This window comes from Pavona decussata, unplaced genomic scaffold (genome assembly GCF_977016875.1).
Source record: "Pavona decussata unplaced genomic scaffold, jaPavDecu1.1 SCAFFOLD_95, whole genome shotgun sequence".
NCBI classification, from domain to species: Eukaryota; Metazoa; Cnidaria; class Anthozoa; order Scleractinia; family Agariciidae; genus Pavona; species Pavona decussata.
The window spans coordinates 3,258,224-3,281,728 of NW_028145512.1; the positions used below are offsets into that span (position 1 = coordinate 3,258,224).

General features: G+C 39.2%; 1 protein-coding gene and 1 pseudogene across 2 annotated transcripts in view; one reads left to right on the forward strand and one right to left on the reverse strand.

The window, feature by feature from the left end:
* LOC146473152 (uncharacterized) overlaps positions 1-23,505 on the forward strand; it is a 489,085-nt pseudogene that overhangs the window by 411,816 nt on the left and 53,764 nt on the right.
* LOC146473178 (fibroblast growth factor receptor 2-like) overlaps positions 1-23,505 on the reverse strand; it is an 89,354-nt gene that overhangs the window by 11,618 nt on the left and 54,231 nt on the right. For both annotated transcript variants that reach the window (XR_014866474.1, XM_085118845.1), the window contains exons 5-7: positions 18,201-18,323; positions 2,527-2,597; positions 2,361-2,401 (exon numbers count right to left, since the gene is read on the reverse strand). Coding sequence is in view for 1 of the 2 variants with exons in the window: in XM_085118845.1 (XP_084974971.1) it covers positions 2,361-2,401; positions 2,527-2,597; positions 18,201-18,323 (235 nt within the window). In the remaining variant the exon portion in view is untranslated. The remainder of the gene's footprint in view (positions 1-2,360; positions 2,402-2,526; positions 2,598-18,200; positions 18,324-23,505) is intronic.

Consider the following 23,505-nt stretch of genomic DNA (forward strand, 5'->3'; position numbering starts at 1 on the left):
AAATAAAAGCTCCCATAACTGGACGCAAAACATGGACCACTCACTCATCTTAAACTTCCTACTGTTGTAATTACCGCAAAATACAACTTGTCGTGAAAATTTTCTCTTACCTTCAGTGATTATGTATAAGAAATATAATAAAAAAGATAGGTCACCATGTCCGCCAAAGAGCTATGATCCACTCAATTGACCCCATAATCACTTATAATATTGGCTTTCAAAAATGAGTTCATTTGATCAGCTGTACGTCTGGTGGTAACAGAAGTTTAAAAAAAACATTACAAAATAGAATGCATGAAGCATAATCGACAATTAAAGATTAATTTCTTGGTAGGAAGCACAATATGTAGTGGTATCGATCCAAATGTTTCTTGCGTGCGAGTTCCAGTATCACTATTTTATGTCCTCGACTGGTGGGTAAGCCCTTTCTTCTGGCAATACCTCATTTTTCTGTCATCAATTTTTTCCATCAAAAGTTGAACGGATGTGTTGGGCAAATGTTGGATAAACAGAGTTTAAACGGTTTCAACGCCATTCAACGTTTTCAAGAACAAAGGAAATGTTGAAGGGATGTTGAATGAAAGTTTAAACCAATTTAAATTTGATTCAAAACACTTTCAACAAGCTCTCAACATTTTTTTACGCTTTCAACAATGTTGAGCGACCTGTTCAAACGCCCCTGACATTTGGTTCAACAACTGTGTTGAACATATGTTAACCGTTTAAACGGGCCTTAATGGTCATGCCAAATATGGACCCCACTCACTGTAAGTCTGGTACTGATAGACACCAATTGAAAGCAAGGGCATTTAATGAGTAAAAACAAGAAAACAGAAAGCAAAAACCTGAGAATGGTTGTTCCTTTAGTGTCATAATGCAAAAGAGGCCCAAACAGACAAGAAAACACACGAGAGGAGACTAGGAACCTATAAATACATTTCTTAGCCCTAAAGCATGACACAAGGACTTACAGGAAAAATAAGCCAGATTAACCCATTTACACTACAGAAAATTTTTGGCACGGCTCGGTTAAAAATGGCACGCGTACCCAAAAAAAGGTTCGGCTAGGGTAAATTTTGTAGTGTAAACGATTTTTCCGTACCAAATTTTATCCCTGCCGACCCAAAATTTCACCCGTGCTCGGCCCTTCTGAAAAGGTAGTCCGAGCACGGGTGAAATTGGTACGCGTTCCCAAAAACTCGGCCCGGCTCGGACGAAATGTGTAGTGTAAACGATTGACCGTGCCAAACCAATTTTTTCCTGACGAGCCTTCGTTACTGTGGTCAGCACCATCTGTTGGAGCATGTGTAGTAATTCCATTCAACATGGCGGAATCGGCGCGCCCTGCAACAAGCAAGTCACCAAGAAAATCTCACGGTCACTCTAAGAAAGGAAATGATGTAAAGGAATACACTCCTTGTCCCTGAATACTGTTTCTGCAACTCAAATCAGTGACCATTACGTGTTAACATCCAAAATCGTTGCTCGATAGGACAGTTACAAGGCAGCATTGCTGCTATGACAATGAACATATTTGCGTCTTCACGCCTTTTCTATTATTCTGGAAAGAAGAAAAGGAAGAGAATAATTTTCGACGTCCCTGCGACAAGATGTGTGGCCTTTTTAGAAGTAGACACTCCAAATACTTCTCACCCGCCATGTTTGAATGAAAGAAGCCATAAGCCGCATGCGCCCTAAGGAATAATCGCGTACGCTACCCAAGATGTTGAGCCTTTTACCCGTACCAAAACATTTTCTCACGCCGCTTAGCACGGCAGAAAAAAAGACGTGTAAACAGGACATCAGTGCTATAGTTTTTGGTACGTGTACCATTTTTATCCGAGCCGTGCCAAAAATTTCCTGTAGTGTAAATGGGGCTTAAGATCATCCAGGTAAGCGTAGTCCTCAGAAGAACGGAGTCTCTGACTGCTTGAGGTGACATTGATAGAGTCAAGTAAATTGTAGAATGTCAGTAGGCGGTTAATGTCTCTCAACTGGTTATTGACCTGATTGGTCAACGAAGTCGAGATGTTATTGGTCATCTGTCAGTTAAACCACGAGGTTATTAGGGAGGAAAGTTCTGTTCTTTTCTCCTGCCACACCTCCGCCCCTGGGGAGCTATTCTATAAATTCTTCAGTTTTTCTTAATTGTGGCAAAATTACTCTCTCAAGGAAAACGTTTCATTTTAATCTAGATTCAAATGCGGAACTGCACCTTTTAAAGTACTTGATACCCTGAACATTACAACCTAACTGACAGTTGTGTATTTTCACATCAACCATAATTAAAATGTACAGTCATTAAATTAAAAAGTACTCTTTAATTCATATTTTGTTGAAAATCAACATTTTTCACCTACCAAGTGTAAAGATCTCCCACAAAAGAATTCCAAATGACCACCTGAAATTTACAGGAAAATTTAGGGTGGTGTTAAAGTAGTTAGGAGAAAATCATTTACCTCAAGAGGAAAACTTATTTGTAACTCATAAATAACATATTAATTGTAATAAGCAGCTGTTACTTACACATCAGTCTTCACTGTGTATTGCTGGTCAAACAAGGCCTCTATGGCTAGCCACTTTACTGGAAGGCGTCCCTAAAGGTGAGAGTACAGTTCTTTTAGGCATTATTTTGTTTTCTATGTACTAGAGCTTGTTAATCTATTAGATTAAGTAAGCCTGTTGAAATGTAATAGTCATTGTTCCCGACCACCGAGCTGAATACTAATGAACATTTTCGTGCTCCTTCCCATACCTGTGACGGATTTTCATTCTTTACTAATGCATCTCACCTTTTTTTTTACAAATACTGATTTTTAATGTCACTTTGAAGATAAGAACATTTTATTTGTTTTGCTTAACTAGTTTAGACCATATACATATATTTGTAATGTATACTGATACAATGCCTTCCTTACCATTTCTAATGCAATGCTTTTGCCTTCTCATTTAATTTTTATAATTCTTTATCAAATGTAAATTAAGCAGCACAATATTACAATACAGTGACACATAAATACTTAACTAATTACATACAACGACTGAATAATTAAATTTACAAATCACTAAATTAGTAAATAAAAATTAAGAACACGAAGGCAAAGAAAAACATATTATTACAACACTTGCTTGGCTGTCTTTCTCGGTGTCAGCAGGGCCAAGAAGGGGTCCCCACCAGTCCTTTTGCTTTAGAGCTGCCTCTACATTGTCATTAGCCTGGTGATGATTGTCACTGGTCATAATGTGTTTTTGCCCATAAACAGAGACAACAACAACCTGTGGTCCCAGATCATTAATTACCTAATCAGGAATCCAAACTTTGGCAACATGACTGCGGCAGCCCAGGAATCCTAAATCCTATCCATTCGCCGAAACTCCGAAAAACAATCCACAGTCAAGAGGTAGCTCTTGTTTTCAAACTCAAACAGATCCGCTGCAATCTTTGCCCATTGGCGATCAGGAATTTTGTGGCATATGAGGGTTTCTTTTCGCTGCTTGGGGCCGAACGCATATTGGTAGTCGCATCTACTAAATTGAATAAATCATTCAGCTCTAGGTCTCCAGACATGTATGGCCAAAACATCAAATTCCTTGCTCCTCTTAAAGTTTACTCAGTGCCCTTGTGACTCGCATGGAGCTTTTCCACCAATTTTCACTGCAAAGACTTTTGCATACCAGCCGGTCTCCCCTAAAAAACAGCCATGTCCATAACTGGCATTTTCTCCCAGATGAGAAAATATGGACCAAGCATCACCAGTTAGGCCTTTCTGTCTTCAAGCCAGCCTGGAAGGTCACTTTCAATTGCTGCAGAACTTCATCCTGATCTCTGCTATCACCATAAAGACATCTGGCCCTCAGTGGCGAGCAAAAAGTTCATGACACGTAGGTCCAAAACTTCTTTCAACTCTACTTCAAAAACTAACTGGATCTCATTACCTTCCATGTTGCAGCACTCTACTGTTTCCTTGAGGTGGTGCCTACTCAAGGTGTCCACTAAATGCAAATCTGTCTGGTTACCGACGAGTCATGCATACAATTGCAACCTCATTAGCATCTTTTGAAGGTGTATTGGTGTAGAAACGAGGGGCTCGCAAAAATTATTTCCAGAGATTTGTCGTCCAAGTCGAGAGGAAGGCCTTCCATGGGTGTATTTATGGAGGCGACAGCAAAAACTATCCTTAGAAACTTTCTGGATCTGAGCCTAATTATGCTCAGCTGTTGTAAGGGCATGACTTGCAAAAGTTAGAGGCTTGCCTTCCTGCATCAAAGCAGCCCCCAGTCTATGTTCACTTGAGTTGCATTAATGACCAACTCGTCCTTTGGGTTGTAGAAACTGAGAACCAGTGGTTTTCTTTGCTATACTTTAAAGGCCAGGTCATGCTGCCGGTCTCATATAAAAGGTATGTCGTTCTTCATCAGCTGATGGAGCGGTTCCAAAATTTCTGATACATGTTGTGTTGGCCAGACACTTTGGTGGACCTCTTCATATTGACTATAGCCTTAACCCTTTTACCTGTAATACCAAAAACATATTCTCTTGTCTTTTTTCCCATATTGCTCTGGTGAAATTACTGGGGAGAAGTTATTAAAATATCAAGAACATTCACCTTTGATTCACCCATATCCTTAGTATCTGCCTATGACCATGAAACCCTGCTGTACAAATGGCTGAAGGAGGACAGAGACAATCAAAAGAGAATCTTCTGAGTCACTTGTATATCCTCGTGGCACAAGAGTTTGCACAAATGCAGAGTTTGTCTTTTTGTTGACAAACACTTACAAAGTGATTGCCGATGCCACATTTCCTATCATGTTTAATAGAAGTCGGGCATGATCCTTTTTTCCCCCGAAATATTTACAATGCCTTGTTCTTCGATGCTCCACTCAGTTAGCTTTTCCTTTGACACTTTCTCTTCCTTTGTCTTCTGTAAGAACTTGATATCCTCCAGAACAGGTTTCTCCGAGACCACGAATATTCTCTTCAGTTGAATGGAATTGCTCGTTACTCTTGCAAATGTACAAAGCCTGGGTTAAAGTGAGTTTTCCTTGTAGAAGATTCTCTCTCATGTCTTATTTACAGTACATAATGGCTGTGGCTTATTGCCCGATCGATTCACCATCCTTCTGGTCACAACTATTGAAGACAAAAACATTCCTACGTTTGTTTGTCTCTCTGATGCAAAACGCTTTAAACTTGGCAACAATCATATCCAACTTGTTTCTGTCTTCTCCTTCAGTGAAAAGAATTCCATCAAATATTTCGTTCCATTGGATCCACTCCAATGACACACAAAAACAAAGCTGTCGTCAACCTTTCATCACATTTCTCTCACCAGGCAATCACTGCGTAGTTCTGTTGGCTGCAGTGAAATGTCCTTGAGTTGTTTGCCATGTTTCCGTTGTATTTGTGGTTTTGGAGTGCTGTCACTCTAAGTTGAGCTAGCATCGTTGGACCCTCTTATGCTGCTGATCCAGGTGCTGGTGCCAGTGTTGATTCTGTTCCATCACCCGACATTTTCGTCCTCTTTAAACAAATCCCACTCCTGACACCATGTTTCAAGCCTAGGTTCAATTCTAGAACAGCTTTATTGAAACCTCTTCGACCATTACAGGCTTCGAATGGAATCAGAAAAGGTGAAAACATTGATCGATTTAAAGACTGTTTTCTTTTGAAATGATTACTTTTCTTCCTACTGAGTATGGTTAGTTATACTGGTAAAAGCTCTCTTTCCGGACCAAATATAAATATGCAAAATGCTGTAATTTTAGTCCACATGAGTAGCACTTTTTGTTAGTAAGTAAGAGAGTCTCCTAGATAAGCCTTGAAAGGCTTCTGAGCCTTCCTGCTCAATATTGTATTACTACTGATACATGTATGTGACGAAATGTAACTATACCTGATTTTTGGTTAAATAACTAATCAAATAAAGTTTCACGGGAACTTATTCTTGGTGAAAGACCCAAGAGGATACTAATTAGTAACAGTGTGAAATTCTTAAAATATCTCTTTCTAGCTACTATTTAATTTTGTAATCCTGTTTTCAGTTTCGCTAATCGCTAATTCTCTGTTCTCCATAATCCACCAGACGTCAAGAGAATAGTGCCCCCACCTCTATTTGAATTTTGTAACAGACTTCCTTATAGTATGATTAAGCTGATACATTTAAGTCTTGAGACAAGAGGTATTGGCCGGCCCATGTCCATACACTGCACCATAAAATAATTTTCTTAGCGCTGCTAATTAGTTACTTTGTAAAAGTCCTGTCCAATGCTATTTTTGCCATATTTTTTTAGGTAAACCAACAAATCTAGTTAGAAATCGAGCTACAAGCTAGGAACCAAGTTGTACCAAATATTCGATACCAATAGCAATACTAATTACTCAATACTCGATACCAATAGAAACAACTTGATATGATCTTGGTTGTCTAAAAATATCGCTATTCACGCCAAATATCGACTACATGAAGAAAACGTTGCATGTATATTCCATGTTGTGTGTCGAAAATTTTGGTTCCTAGGAAGCACAAGCACTTGATTTTCCTGGACTCATGAACGTCGATCAACTCCTAACACCTTTAACTTCTACATGTACAAATACTGGACCCGCTTCTTATCATCTCATGTGATTTCATTAATCAGTTTGGCACCCAGATACTTTAAAAAAGTAACATACCAAACACAACTCCCGCTGGTTACTAAATGTACCTTAGATCTCATGCAGGATATGTATGTGATAACATGAGAGACAACCGTTTAAAAACTAGATCTTTACTCTGGAAGCCCACATTGTAACTGACAAAGTAACAAGCACTAAACGAATATTTAACAAGGTAGAAATGGCGGGAACTGGATCCCCAGAGAAAGCGTAACAACAGATGCAATAGTTCTCATGTGCTAATTACACAGCGCCTTATTATAACACCCTTTCTTTATATAATAAAAAAAAAAAAACAGAAACAGAAAACTAAAGCTTCTCACTTGCTAAATTACATTAAATTGAGTAAAGCATGCATTGGCAAAGAAACACTAGAGCTCTACGATAACACATTTAATTGTATTGAGAGGTCCAGATCTTCTAAGAACTGCCTTGTCGGGAGACTGTGCTGCAGCTGGAGAAACCTCTGATCCACTGGACAATGCATCTTCTTGACTAGGAGCAGGTGTGGTTTCCTTTGAGGGCACTGGAGACTGCAACTGGTTTGATTGCGGAACAAAGTGCTTGGGTACTTCAACATCTGCTGATGGTGGTGATGGCTCATTTGTCTTTTGTAAGTGAACACAATTACGCCGAAAAACAGCATGTAGCGTCTCTACCTCACATGATCTCTCATTCATTCGACTTCACACAAATCCTTTCTACCACTCTCACTTGCCTAACTTTATCTCCATTCCTCAAAGGATCCAGATCGACAGCACCTCTGTTGTAATAACAGGCTTGTTGCTGCTGCAATGTTCAAACTTGGCTCAGCACAGCGTGTTGTCTGAAATTTCCTTCAGTGCAAGCTCATTGGCGGTCATGGGTAAGTGACTCTTAGTTCTTCTGTTGAAGAGACGCTGAGCAGGACTGGCTTGGATATCAACAGGTGGCGTATTACCAATGGTCGAGCCAGGCAAGAAACGCATCTGATCCATCTACTTTTCTTAGCTTCTTTCACTGCGTTTTCAGCTTTACCGCTACTTTGGCTGTGGTCGGGACTGCTTGTGAGATGTTCGAAGTCCCACTCCTTTGTGAACTTCAGAAAATCGTGACGTAAATTTGAACCATTGTCAGACATCAACTGCTTTGGTATGCCATGCCGTCCAAAGTAAGGTTTCAATTTTCTGATGACGCAGACTGATCAGCGTGCAAAGAAAGTCGTGTCCGATAGCCCGGGGCTAGTGGATTTTGCGATCAGGCTAGTGGATTCTGACCATCACTTGCCCGACAGGCAAGTGAAGTTTTCTTGGGAATTAAAATTACAAAATTACTGTAAGAAATACTTTTTTAACTTTTTTAACATGATGGCTCTTTCAACTGTTATTGGCAGACCGATATTCTCCCTTTATCCAGAATGCAACACAAACACTCGTCCCCTCTTTCACAAAACCATTGTACCTCGAGATTGTAGTGCAAAGAAACCAGGCATCAGTGTGAACATGGCGATGATTCTTTGGTCCAGGGACAGCAACTTAGACAACCGTCCAGGAAGCTGGTATCAGCCCAACCACTTCATACCAATTTTTGAGGCTCAAGGCAAACCAGCACAGCCCTCGACAACTGTAGCACCAGACAAAGATCCCATGATGGGGTGCAGAAGAGAAAGCGCAAAAAAATAAGTGATTTTTTTGCAGCAAAAGATTACTCTCCACAACTAAGAAAGAAAGTATTCCACCAGTAAAGAAGCAGCGTTTGGAAGAGAATGCACAAAATCCACCTACACTTGTGGACAGGAGTGAGAAGAGGGTCCATGAAGAGAAGGCATGTATCAAAACTTCACCGGAAGGAACAAAAGAAGACGATAAGACAACCAACAAGAAAAGACCAAAAGAAAAGTATGAAGCAAAGAGGCAGCGCACCTTTCAGTCCCACTGGAAAGAAGTGTATCCTTGGGTCGAGCATGACTCTATCCACGATTTAATGTTCTGCAAGGTGAGTGAAGGTCGCCGGATAAATGAAATCCGATAACAATCAGTCTTTGTGTTAAAGAGAAAAAATTGCAAACTGTTTAAGAATTGAAGGTATCATAACAAAATTAAAAAATACTGTAGATGACTACAGCTAATAACAGAAAATCTCTTTGGTAACAGCCCCAGCCCCAGCCTAATCTTTGATCTGCCTTGCATGAGCTTTGGCTTAAGCCCCTTCATACAACGTTACATATACATAAGAAGAATTTTATGAAGCAAATCAGCTGGTGTCATATATAACCCTTTGAATAGAATATTAATAAATTGTGCTGAGAAATAGAAAGTAACAGGCCAAAGGGATTTGCTTTCAGCAGTAACAGGTTTTGATGTTACAGCTGTTTACAACAATTTACACATTTTTCATATACGTGTGCCGTGCTTATCCAAATATCTGTGATAAAACAAGTCCCCTTTACAAAGGCACCGGTGGTGTTGGAAAATACCGGGTACAAAGTCTCAAGTTCCACGACGTATCTAGCGACCAGGGAAAGTGTATCAACAAATGGAAAGTTGACAAAGATAGTGCGGACAAGCCCCTTGCAAAAATGATGAAGGCAATATCTGCAAAGATGGATGAAGAAACTCAGGCAAGAATGGAAAAGTTGTTCAATACTGCTCATTATGTGGCAAAAGAGGGTCTTGTATTCAAAAAATTCACGGGTTTGTGCGATTTACAAGAGAAGAATGGACTAGATATGGGGAAAAATTACAGCATAGGGGCAATTAAACAGGAGAAGTGTGCAGAGGAAATCGGGGATGCGAGGCTTCTGTGTGTTTTGGCAGACGGCGCAACTGACAATAAGTGTCACAGAGCAGTTGACTGTTTTTGTATGCTATACGCCTTCAAATGGGAGACCTTCGACACAGTTTGCAGACCTTGTTCCTCTTCAGTCTGCCAATGCTGATGGTATAACAGATGCTATTGATGAAGGACTTGAAGCTGTACAGGTTGATGAAAATGTGTTGAAGGAAAAGTTAGTAGGTTGCAATTTTGATGGGGCCAATGTGATGATTGGGGCCAAGGGTGGAGTGAGTAAGAAGCTAGAGGATAAAATTGGTCACCCATTATGTATCATCCACTGTGTAGCTCACAAACTGGAGCTGGCGGTGCTTGATGCAGTGAAGAGGTGCCCTTACCTTTCAACATTTGAGGATACAGGTAAGGAGGTATACAAGTTTTACTTTTATTCCCCAAAGCGACGAAGAGAGGTTAATGAGATAGCTAATATCATCGATGAAGATGTGGTCTATTACAGTGGTCTGCAGAAAACAAGGTGGTTAGCAATCAGATACCGTGCAATTGCTGCCCTGGAGAAGCACTATGTCACTACTGCCATGCACTTGCAGCATAAAACTGGGTCCACAGGAGAAGACAGCGCACGTGCCAAGGGAATTCTGAAACAACTGCTGTCTCAGAGGTTTGTCAAACATTTGTATTTCTTGCTGGATGTCATGAAGATTTTGTCAGATCTAAGTAAATCATTCCAACAAGATCAGCTTTGTATAACAGACGTTGTTGCAACACTGGAGACGAGTATGACCCTGCTAGAGGAGTTGAAGCTCCAAAGGGGATGTCAATACAAGAAGTTTCTGGACAGTTATTCCGAGGAAACAGCTATGTTCATCTGTGTCAAGGACAAAGGACATCAACTGCAACTGACACATCCAGGCAACATTCTCGATGAACAATTCAACACATTTCTCTCAGAAGTGGTGACGTATTTGGGGTCAAGGTTTGGAAATCTCCAGAAGGAACCCTACAGCTTCTTTGGAATCTTCGACCCTAGGGAGATGCCTGAGAATCTCGCGGCCTATGGTCACCATGAAGTCCGCAAACTAGTTCAGTACTTTGGTCATCTTACTGAGAAAGAGAAAGAAAGCATCCTAGACCAGTGGCCCATGCTGCGCACCAGACTCAGCAGACAGAGGGCAAACAATCCTGTTGGTGTATTTGCAAACCTTCTAGCGTCAAGATCTGATGATGTCAAAGAGTGCCTCGTACTCCTGGATCTCATGATGACATTGTCACCATCCACAGCTACGTGCGAGAGGAGTTTCTCAGCCATGAACCAGTTGAAGAGCAATGTGCGTTCACGGATCTCTCAGAGAAGCTTGGTAGACTTCATGAGAGTACGTTCTGCTGATGTTTCCTCCAAGGAATACTCTTCCGGTCCTGCCATTTCCCACTGGATTTTGGACGCAAAAACTAAGAGGCACATACTATAAAGTTTATAATATGTCTGAGTCTCTTTGTTTTTGCATTAATTGATTAACTTTGTGATACCACAACGTTAACTGCTTATGACATTTGATCACACTTCTTGTATTTTAAAAACTCAAAATTGACAATAATGATAATGATAAATTAATAATTATGGGCGCAATGTGCTTACGTGTGTTATTATGTAAAGTAGCAAAAGCAAAAATAGAATTAACCCCCCATAACATTTCTCATAGTTGAAAAAACTCACGAAATAAAAATGCTAAAAGGGTGACCTTGAAAGAAGAAACTGAGATGGTATTTTCAATAGAATCATTAAAAGTATTCCACAATGTGGGTATATGGATTAAGAAGGAAAACGCAAGTTGCATGCACCATATTTCAGGGAATTCACTGTAGGAATAACGAGAAGTGATTTGGTTGATGAATGCAAAGTTTGGGGGATGGTATACTTGTAACAGAGATGATATATAGGCTGTAGAGAGTCCATGAAGAGTTTTGAAAGTGATAAAAACTTTGAACATTATCCTTGCTTTAACCGGAAATGTAAGCAAAAAAAGTAATGTAATGTGACTTGGCTGAGATTCAATCATACTTGTTTTTTTATGAGACCTTACTTTGAGTATCTGGAGTGGTTCATTATGTTCTAACGATTACAAAATGTTATGAGACTTTGAACAGGTAGGAAATACAGCTTCTTGTTAATGTACATGTAGAAATATTCACAAGAGGTTAATTAGTCAGTTAGATGTGTAATATAGTATTCAGGAAAAAAAAAATTGCAAGTGTTTTGGAATTTCTTCCAGCTTGCTTCACCTTATTGATGTACGAAATTTTTAATATTACAATGTTAATTTCAATGTGTTGCAGTTTTTTCTTTTTTAGCTAGAGTTAGAATAGGTTATCTAGTTAGGTGTCCACTATTAGTAGAGGGGACTTCTCCCCTCAGCTACATTCTTTTTGTGACACAATAACAAAGTTATTATTATTATTATTATTATTATTAGTATTAATATTATTATTATTTTAGCTTAATTCCTTACTCAATCATTTAATTACCAGTTGATGTTTATAATGAAAGAAAGACAAAGACATTCACGACCAAAGATTGAACAGTGTACTATCGTGCCAATGTGTTAAGTTTCTTACTAGGCCAACTGGTAGTTCACACTTTTACTGTTAATTAACGGTTTCATTAAATTATAGTGCCGTGGATTATCAATTATTAATGAACCTGCTAAAATTAACTACTTGCGTAATTAATAATTGCGTTATTAAAACACACAGCGGATAAATTAGTACTACTTGTGAATTTTTTTTTTCCGGCTAGTTAAAATGACTTTCAGGCAATGCGACGCCTTGGTCAAGGATTCACCTGTCAGTGACTATCATATATCTGATCACTGGTCTGTAACTTGTCTGCTTAATCTCGAGAAGTAAATAATCACCAGGAAGACGAAATCGTCTAGAAAGATTAAGAATATCGACACTGCTGCACAGTCTAATGAGCTTGCTGCTTCAGATTTGTGTAGTAACACTCCAGACAATCTTAACGATCTGGTGCACTGTTACAATAGGTTGTTCCAAAAAAAATCCACACCGCCCCGACGGATGGCATTCCGGAAAATCTCACGGGAGGGGGGGTTCAAGGGGCCTGGAAATCCAGATGGGAGGGGGGGGGGGGGTGAAACCTAAAATCCACGTCTTCGGGGGTTAATTTTGAGCGATCGATGTTTGATGACTTCGAGATATTCGGACCACTTATCTTCTTTTCAAATTGTATTATCCTTTGAATCTTTTTTAAGTTTCCTTCCACAGGATCCATTTTTAACCTTATACTCGAGAAGGAAAACAAAGAAGAAAAACGAATTACTTTGCCGAGTGGATACTCGAAGTGTTCAGCGTACGCAATTAACGCCTGGAAATTTTTGATGTTGTACCCAGGCCACTCGTGCGTAGGCTCGATTACCAGCCGCTCGATTACCGCCGCTCGATTACCAGTCAAGCTTTCTTATTCGATTTAAATTTTTAGTTTTACAAATAATTTCGTGAATTTGTTTTGTTTGGTTACCGCGAGTTCTCTTTGGGCTTTGCAAATCGATAGCTAGGAAGAGGTTTAGCTCAAGTTAGAGTTAATAACACTTAATGACGGTTTATCAAGATGCCCGGAATAACACATGAAGGAAGCTTTACTTGCATTTGTTTTCTTGCGTCGACCGTTTTGGCCGTCTTACATTGAAAAAGCAGATTAAGAGTGTCAGTTGACCTATTGACCCTTTGAGGTAAGCAATTTGAGTTTCGGGCCAAAAGAAAAATGATGATTTATTCCTCGCGAAGCGAGGGCCGAAGGCCCGAGCGTAGCGAGGTTAATAAATTTGTCGGGCCGAGCCGGCCCGAGCGGAGCTAAGCCGCGCGAATTCGAGCGAAAAATATATTTATTGCGTTCGACGAAGGAGAACGCAAGCCTAATTTCGTTTTTGCGTCCTGTGTCTTTTGAGTTGGTGTGCCTGTGTACGGCTATGCAGAACTTTTCGAGATTGCTGTAAGGACACCCAAATAGCCCCCCCGCTTGAGTTTTGCAGGGGCATGTGTCGGCCGGGAAACTGGTTTCGAGCTTATGATGACTCTAACCTCGTTTTCGCGCTAGAGCCATCTTTTTAGTCTCGTTTTCGTATAAGGGTCGCCCCCTCGTTTTCGCGCTAGAGCCATCTTTTAATGTTGCTAGCGGGTCGAGTTTCACGATTTGCGTGCTTGTTGGTGTGCTTGACCTTTTCTTGGCGTTTGGTGTGCTTGCTTGGGAGTTTGACCCTTTCTTGGCGTTTGGTGTGCTTGCTTGTCGAATTCTGGACTGTGCTTCCTTGTTGTGTGGAGTGTTATCAGATAAGTTGTGTTGTTTACGCTTGAAGTTAGAGTTACTGGCATTTGCAATCTTGCGAAATTATTGCGAAAGCTTATCGATGTTCACTTCCTTCGTTTCAACTGCAATGTTCATCAATATTCACTGGACGTGACTGGATGGAAATATCTCTGCAGAATCTTTTCCCTTTCTTCCAGAAATCTTGTTTGTGAAAGATTGCATTGAAGAACTAACACGTTTTGTGGCCGCGGTAAAATAATTTTCCGTGGGAAATAAATTCATCGAACAGCGCATCGGACAGCGCTGCACGCCCGTTGTACATTTCGTCGTGTCAGAAATAGATTTCAACCGCAAACTAGCCTGTGGAACTACGAAAAGACCCGGGCGAAAAGACTATTGTCATCAAAATCGTTGCTATGTTCAGAAACCTTTTACAATACGAGTAAAGACGGACTTTTCACCAGCAGATAATTCGCTATCCAGCGGAGAACATTTTATCCACTGGATAGAGTTATCCGCTCTCTGGATAACCTTGGCCCTGAGATTTCTTTCAAAACTGTATGCAAATCAGCTCGCTTCAGTTTGACATTTTTACGACTTTATAGTCGCGTAAGTTTCGCGGCATTTTGGTAAAATACCTTTTGAGTAGAAGACCAAAATAGTACGCTGGCCTGTACGTTTCGTTTTTCTCAAAGATTGAAAGCGTCTTACCGAAAATGATGTGCATTATTTTAAAGTTCGACCGGCGGTGTCACGCAACAGACGGACCGAAAATACTTTCTATTATTTTTAAGTTCAACAACGTAGCCGCTGAAATTTAAAATTCAGCTTCGTTTATTGCAAATATTTCACCTTGGTAGTTACACAATACGTACAGATATAAAAGGACGAAAGGGCTACCTAAAAAAAAGTCACGCAGCAGGCCGTACAATCGGACAACTTAAGGCTGTCGAACGCACTCTATAATCGTTGATTACCACTAGTATATATATATATGTTTTTTTGAAGGTGTCCGCACTTGAATGACGTCAGACTGTCTGGCGTCGTCTGAAAAAAATTTGCATACATCGGAAAAAATATGCGTGCATGATCAAATTTCAACTGCAATGTTCATCAATATTCACTGGATACAGAACTATCTCTCCACAATCTTTTCCCTTTCTTTTAGAAATCTTTTTTTGTGAAAGATTGCATTGAAGAAATTACACGTTTTGTGGCCGCGGTAAAATAATTTTCCGTGGGAAATAAATTCATCGAACACGACAGCGCTGCACGCCCGTTGTACATTTCATCGCGTCAGAAATAGATTTTTAACCGCAAACTAGCCTGTGGAACTACGAAAAGACCATGCTCATCAAAATAGTTGCTATGTTCAGAAACCTTTTAATCTCCTCATTTGATGCTACAACACGAAAGAGGGCTTTCCACCCAGCCCCAGCTTCGCGAGGTTTTGCGAGTCACGTATTTCTAGTTTACATCTGTCTGATGACTTGAGTTGCCGTGTGTTTATAAGCTGCATAATTTTACGGAAGGTCTAGACGAAATTCTGCACGCATTGTTCTGTTTTCTCAAGTAGTCTGAAGCCTTTTATTGTAGTTTTTGACACAAATATCACTTGGCCCTGAACCTGTGTGTTTTTCGTGGTCTGGAAAACAACAAGACAAAAGAAGTTTACTCCGACTTGTAAAATGCCAATGTAACACGATTCAACACAAAATTAACGATGTTAACTTAAGTTCCGTGCAAGGATGCACTCAATACGCGTTTCACTCTGAAGAAATGGCAAAGTTTTAAAACACGATGCTTTAAATCCTTCGTTATTGTGAACCAAAATAACTCATTTGAAGGACAATTTAATTACGTCGAGTATGATATAGTGCGCTATCACACACCTTTGAAATTTTAATATGGCGACATATTAAACGTTTTTTACATAAAATATAGCTTAGCTTTCGCGGAAATCGAGGGTTAAATAATAAAAACAATTATCTAAATGCATTTACGAGTCTTCTGCATTGACTTTATTCAAAAAAAAGGCCTCAAGAAATTTCTGGAAATCCAGACTGGAAATCCAGACCGGAAGGGGGGGTCTTAGGCCTTGGAAATCCAGACGGGAGGGGGGGTCTAGCGGCCCTGGAAATCCGGGTAGAGGGGGGGATCAAAAAAGCATGCCATCTGTCAGGGGGTGTGGATTTTTTCTGGAATAACCCAATACCACTCTTGCATCTGCATTAGACTGTCATGCTCCACTTGTTACTATATCTATTCCAGTGCATCCTCTGGTCCCTTGGTTTAACAACGATATTAAGGAAGTGAGAAAAAAGAGGCGCAAGACAGAGAGAAGATGGCGGCGCACTGGTCTCCTTTCTGATTTACGAAGGTATAAGGACTTGAGGAATAAAACTAACAACCTTATGATGGAGGCGCGCAGGGTGTTTTAAAGTGAACTCATCAATGAGAACTGTCGCGAGCAGAAAAGTTCATTCTCGGTAACAAAGCGGTTGCTTGGAAGCGGTCGTGAAATTCAATTTCCACCTTTCAAGGATAAAGTTGCTCTTGCCAATAAGTTCGGTGAATTTTTCGCCCAGAAGATTGTCACCATTCAGGGTAAGCTCGATGAAATGTCTGTTGATGTGTCACCTAGTAACACTGACTCCAAGCCGGAAGGTTCTTCGATTGAGCCACTGACCAGTTTTACTCTGCTCACTGAACATGAAGTACGGAAATTGATTGTGGCCACGCCTAAGAAGTCATGTGTGCTTGATCCTATGCCAACTCCTCTTCTTGTCGCCTGTGTTGACACTTTGCTCCCTGTTATAACCAAGATCATTAATCTTTCACTGCATAATGGTATATTTGCTGATCAGTGGAAATGTGCCTTGGTCCATCCCCTGTTGAAGAAGTTTGGACTGGAACCGATTTTTCAGAATTTCCGACCAGTCAGCAATTTACAATATATTTCCAAACTTCCAGAAAAAGCTGTGTTCATACAGACGCATGGCCAGATGGTCACCAATAACATCTATTGGAGTCAAGGAGGCGCAATTGATGGATCGCTGTCAATGGAATTTTCTCTGGACTGCTGTGTTCCCCAGGGTTCATGCCTGGGTCTACTGTTGTTCGTTATTTACACCTCTTCCCTCTTTAAGATCATTGAACGTCACCTTCCTCAAGTCCATTGCTACGCTGATGACACCCAACTCTACCTCAGCTTCAGGCCGGGCGATGATGTTGCCCAGGATGTCGCACATCGCGCTATGAAAGCATGCATTAAGGACATTCGAAAGTGGATGATAGATGGGCAGCTCCTATTGAACGTTACGAAGACTGAGTTTCTTGCTATCGGAACTCGTCAGCAGTTAAGCAAACTTCGTTCTTCTAGCATAGAAGTTGGCAACCAGAAGATTGATCGGTCTTCCAGTGTTAGGAACCTAGGCGTTATGCTAGACGAATCTCTTAGGATGAACAGCTATATTAATCAGATATGCAACGCCTCCTTCAATCCCATTCATAACATTAGGCGTATATCGAATACTTATCTAAGGAATGTAGACAATCATTAGTCCATGCTTCCATAACTTCGAGGCTGGATTATTGCAATATTTTACTATATGGGTAACCCAAGTACCAGCTATCGAAATTACACCGCATACAGAATATGGCAGCCAGGCTCATAACGGACACAATGAAATTCGATCATATTAATCCTGCACTTTACAACCTTCATTGGCTGCCAGTAAATTATCGTATTCAATTCAAGATCTTGATGATTACTTTTAAGGCGATTCATAGCATGGCTCCTAGTCATTTGAGTAACCTGACCTGTATTAGATGATGGTCTAGGTATTCGTTACGCAATGATACAATATTTTTAGAATGTCCAAAAGGGGTTATGCGCACGACTTTAATGCCTGCTCGTTTTATGCCTCTGCACCCCCGCTGTGGAACAGCTTGCCTGCGCACATCCGCACGATTGATTCGCTAGCGCTATTTAAGAAATTTCTTAAGAGTTATCTTTTTAAGCTAGCGTTTTAGTTTCGCATTACGATCTTATCGGTGTTTTGTATTTTATTTATTTACTTTTTATTCATTGACCCATTTATTCATTATTTATTTATTATTATTTATTTTAGTACTGTTATTGTAATTATCTATTGCAAATAGCATTTTTATTGCAATATCTATTGTTAATATTAGTTTTCTTGGATTGTAAAGCGCCTTTGATCATTCTAATGTTAAAGGGCGCTATATAAGTAAATAAATTATTAAGGGAAATTATTATTTGACTTATGTACAAGTTGCCGCTGAGCAGCTACTGATGCCTATGGCCATTCAGGCTCCCAATACCCATTTTTTAAAAAAAGAATAACATCACTGTGATTATCGCAATGAACAGTTTATGTTCTGGCTATTAATAATCTTCAATGAATGAATAATTAAAAATTGACCTACATGGGTTGTTCTTCTGTAGTAGTCTGTATTCCCCAGATTTCTGGATAATCCAAAGTCTGCTATTTTTATTACAAAGTCATCAGCAATAAGAACATTCCTGGCTGCCAGATCTCTGTGTATGCACTGGTCGTCACAAAAACATATACAATTAGTAAGTGGTTGTCTAGTCTGTAGGAACTTACAATAATGAGAGTACTGTGAAAGCAAAATTTGTCGTGGCCTAATCTCATATAACTGGTTGTGTCCCTTTTAATGTTTACTTCTGACTTAAGCTTGAAAACATTTTTTAAACAAGTGTTTTTGTCTTGGTTCTCATTCACTTTTTTTAGTTCTTTTTCTTCTTTTCTTTCTACGTTACAGGGGACAGTTGTTAGCCGGGACTCCATCCTCTTACTCGTCCCCTTATTGTTATACCCTCCCCCTTCTTTTGTACTTGTTGTTTTTCTGTCGATAATTTTTGTTCTCCTGTGGCGATTCAATAAAAAGGTAGGAATAGGAAAAAATTCATAAACTAACAACAGAATAAGTTCTGTGCTATTCTTAATTTTGTTGGTGTTGTTTAACACCATTATGGAAATAAATTTCTCAACTCATTAATAATTCATCAAGAGAAAACAAAGAAAGTCACTACTGTGACCGTGGTTTGGATATATGTTCCTTATTACCATAAAATTTTACCAAATTTAGCTCTGAATTTCTCCAAGAATTATTGATTATTTGAGAAGCCATATCAAACACTCAAAGGTGTGTTTCATCAGATATCCAAACACCTCGAAATCGTTTTAAAAAAACTCGGCTGCTCATCGTTTTTTCACCGTACTTCTCAGTGGTTTGATACCTGATGAAACACGCTCGATATATAATACCATTGATATATTGCATCAATGACAATGAAAAGCAGAAATTATAGGACTGGTATGATTTCCAGGGAGGTTGAGTTGAGTGCTGACCTGTACTGGAAAGTTACGGAAAGAAGAAGAAGTAAAGTTTTAGGAAATTGGATTGTGCAGCAGCACATTCGTCATACAACTATTTCTGTGTAATCTTAATATTTAACAATAATTCATCAAATTATGCGTCAAAGGCAATTTACAAATATTTACTTCCCCCTCGACGAAAAATTGTTAATTAGTATAATTACACAGGCCAATGTGCAGGATCATCTTTTTTACATAGTCAATATTTACGCTCCAAATACAACCAAAGAGCAGTGTACATTCTTGAAAAGCTTGAAAAGTTGGATATCGAAGTGGATGGTAATATAATCATTGGAGGTGATTTCAATGTCATTTTAAATCCCGAGGTAGAAGGAATGGAAGGCAGCCCTAGATTAAAAGAATCGGTAAAAAAAAAAAAAACAAATGCGATCCTAATTTGACTTAATGGACATTTGGAGAATCAGAAATCCTGATGTTAAACAATTTACTTGGCGGTAAAAAGAAATCCCGTAGTCTATAGACGTTGGGATTTCTCGTTAATAAGTAGTAGTTTACAAGACGATATAGAGGGGGTGGACATAACCCCTGCTATTAGGTAGGATCACTCTGTAATCACCCTGTCTTCGAACCGAATTGAGGAACAATGTCATGGCCTATCCTTCTGGAAATTCATCGCAAGCTTTTTTGACGATGAAAGCTATGTTTTACTAATAAAAGATAAATATAATTTATGGACCAAACAGGGCAGAGACATTGAAGATCCTAATGCACTTTGGGATTTTATAAAATATAAAATTCGCCAAGAAAAAACCTACAGCAAAACCAAAGCGGGAAAGAGGAAGGAAAACTGATCAATTTAGAAAAAATATCAAGGATTGTCACTTAGCATGTGATAGAGATCCAAGCTTGAAAAACTTAAATGACTTGGAAATCCTCCAAACAGAATACGATCAACATTACGAGTTCATAGCCCAAGGTCGAATTATAAGATCGAGAGCAAATTGGTATGAATATGGTGAAAAAAGCAATAAATACATGTACTTCCTGAATCTAGAGGGCTCTTGAAAGAAAAAAAAAAGCTGTATACAAAAGTTAAATTGGGAAATGATAGTTATACATCCGACCCTTAGAGAGATACTGAATGAAACCCAATCCTTTTATACAAATCTGTATGATATGAAAGATGATTGACTCTTTCCTTGGTAAGGTGAATACTAATATATTGACCAGCAAAGAACGGGACAGCTTGGAAAGGCAAATTACTATTAATAAATGTTTAGCAGGTTTAAAAACCTTCCAGAAGAATAAAACACCAGAGAATGACGGACTCACGGTTGAATTCTATATTGCTTTCTGGCCAATCATTGGAACATGTCTCGTTAATTGCTTAAATTTTGCTCATAGTCATGGACAACTCTTGTCAGGCAATTATCATTTTATTAGAAAAGAAGGGTAAAGACAAAAGATCTCTTAAAAATTGGCGACCGATATCACTAATTACTGCTATAATCACCTTGCACTAGATTTCACTAATTAATGTTGACGTTAAAAATTGCATCAAAAGCAATTTAGCAAAGAGACTGGAACCAGTTCTACCACATCCCATCATAGCCAAAATGCATTTGTCAAAGGAAGATCTATTCTCGATGCGGTAAGAACAATCAATGACATTTTAGAATTTGAAAAGAGGAATAATAGAAATGGTATCTTGGTTGCGATCGATTTTGAGAAAGCTTTTGATTGTTTAAACCGTAAATTCCTTCTAAAAGCATCAGAGAAATTTAATTTTGGTGAAATGGATTCGGAGTTTCTACACAAATTTATAAAGCTGTGTTTTGAATAACAGCTTTACTACTGGCCTTTTACCCGTGAATTGAGGGGTTTGACAGGGTGATCCTCTTTCTCCACTATTATTCATTCTTTCTCTGGAAATTCTTACTGATTACATCACGCAAGATGAAAATAGCCAAGAAATAAAAATTAATAGCAAGGAGACAAAACTAACGCTTTTTGCCGACGATTTGACATGTTTTGTGAAGGATACAATTTCCTACTTTTGCTTATTGGCATCTCTAAAGATCTTTTCCTATTATTCTGGCCTTCATGTAAATGACGAGAAAACTGAACTATTCGCAATCGGCTGTCAAAGACTGGTGAGAGAAGAATTCGTTTTGCTGGTGAAGACATTCTGTAAAATAAAGAACCTTTTACATGCATTTAATTTGTTGCTTTCATTTCACATTATTGGTATCGACATGGACAACATTACCACTGCAATTTACTACAATTACCAAAACTTTCACACCTTGCTTTCGAAAGGTGTCATCCCGGACTTCAGGGCCTTTCGGAATTGCATTTTCTTGCATTGTATTTATCTCTTCCTCAGAAACATCAACAAATCACTACGCGGCCATTTTGAAAATTAGTGCCCCTGCTATAATCACCTTGCACCGGGTGATTATTTAGGAGCAGCTGCCTGTAAAAATCGAGAACTCCATTTCAGCGACCACTTGTTCGAATTTCTGATATTTCGTGCGAAGATACCCTTGGATTAACTATTTTCGAAAATCATATTTTAAAGTTCCAAGGTATATTATTTTTTGAGAAAATTGCAAGAGTTTGAAATGCAGCTTAGGTGCGTGCGGTCACAGGCCGATGAAAACCGCGAAAATTTTGGTAAAAGGACGAAGCCCCGTTCACGGTGTAAAACTTTACACAAACCTAGACCAACCACCTCAATAGAAAATTAATACAATAAACATTCCAAACTCGATGGCTGCTTTCTAAAACATGCAGATTTGTGTACGCTACCCAAAATGGCCTTGAAACTAATGCCTATTTTCATTAAAATAAAAGTGTTTCTGGTATGTAATTTTCTCTAAATTAAATCTCATATCTTGAAAGACGAAGAAAAGAACTTTATTTGTTCCAAGTTTCAAGCTCTGATTCAAACTCTTTCCCACTCAAGGAAGATCGAATGTGCGTGCGATACTTGCAGCTCGCAATTCACGTCACGAATTATGAGATCACGACCGATTCATAAACAATTGACATCTAGAGCCCGTAAATCGGCTTCCAAACATCACATATTGGGCCCTAAAACTAATCCAACTGACTGAAGACAGCCATTCAATGTTTTTTGGATTCCAGATTTCTTTCCTATTCCGCTCTAAAATAATATATTTATTCCAGTCAATTAGCCTACGAAACATGTGCAACAAATTTGCATACCATTTCGATGTCCCAGGAAAAGTAGTGCCAATCAAACTTTACAGCTACTTTATCTTCTTAAATGAAGCATCGGTCAGTAAAATGGAGAAAAGCGTGTTACTTTGTTCCTGTCGTGTTGTTTTGAGTGTTCGTTTTTAGCAGCGACGGCTCAAATCAAAAAGAGGAAGAAAAATTGCATTGTAACTAAAAAAAGTTCCAAAAAGCCGTTTTTCACCTCGGTTGCGAACCACAGTGCTCGAACATATTGCGAGTGGTATTGAGTCCAGCTCAGTTCTTGCAGCTCAGTTCTCAAACTTTACCATATTAAAGGGCTTTGCTAACTTGTTACAAAAATTGAACTTTGAAGTTGTTTGGATTTTTATTTTCTTGTAGAGACGAGGTTTAGTAATTTCCTCTCACAGAGCCCGAAATCGGTCCTGAAATTACACTTTTATCGAAGATTAGCAAACCAAAACGGAAACCGTACCAGGAAAAACTGATGCATGCCATTAAAATATCATCCTTCGACGGCGATTTAGAGCTGTTTGGTCTCAACGAATTTCGATCCTGAATTTTTTCTGGAATTTCCAAAATTATGCCTCACGGAAGTATTGCGTGACATTCAATTTTGGCCAGATTCGTGGGCAAAAAAATCGATCTGGTACATGGATTTAACTATCAAAACTATTATTACTGCCAAAAGTATCACTTTATCTTAGCTTTTACCGAAAATATAGGTTGGGTAAATGAAACGGCAAATTGTGAGAGTCCACAATAACGTTTTTCAATTTCAGTATCCAAGGTGATGATTCGCCTGTGATAAGTTACCCAATACGGCGAATGGGACAAGTCTATTTCATGAAACTTCCAATTGTGACATTGATGTCCCCTGGACTACCCAAGAATGTACACGTGATAATGTTACAGAGGTAAATTGTCCAACTCCTGACAGGGGATAGATATGAGGACTTTTGTCGTGTATGTGACAAGTGGTCGCTTACGGGAGGTAAAAAAAAAACAAACAAATTTCTAAAAGTGGTCGCGGTCGCCTACAAGAGGTGGTTGCTTACGAGAGGTTCCAACTATAGTGATTTGACTGGGGATATTTTGGAATTTGAGCTCAAGAGAGGTGGTTGCTTACGAGGGATGGTTGCAAG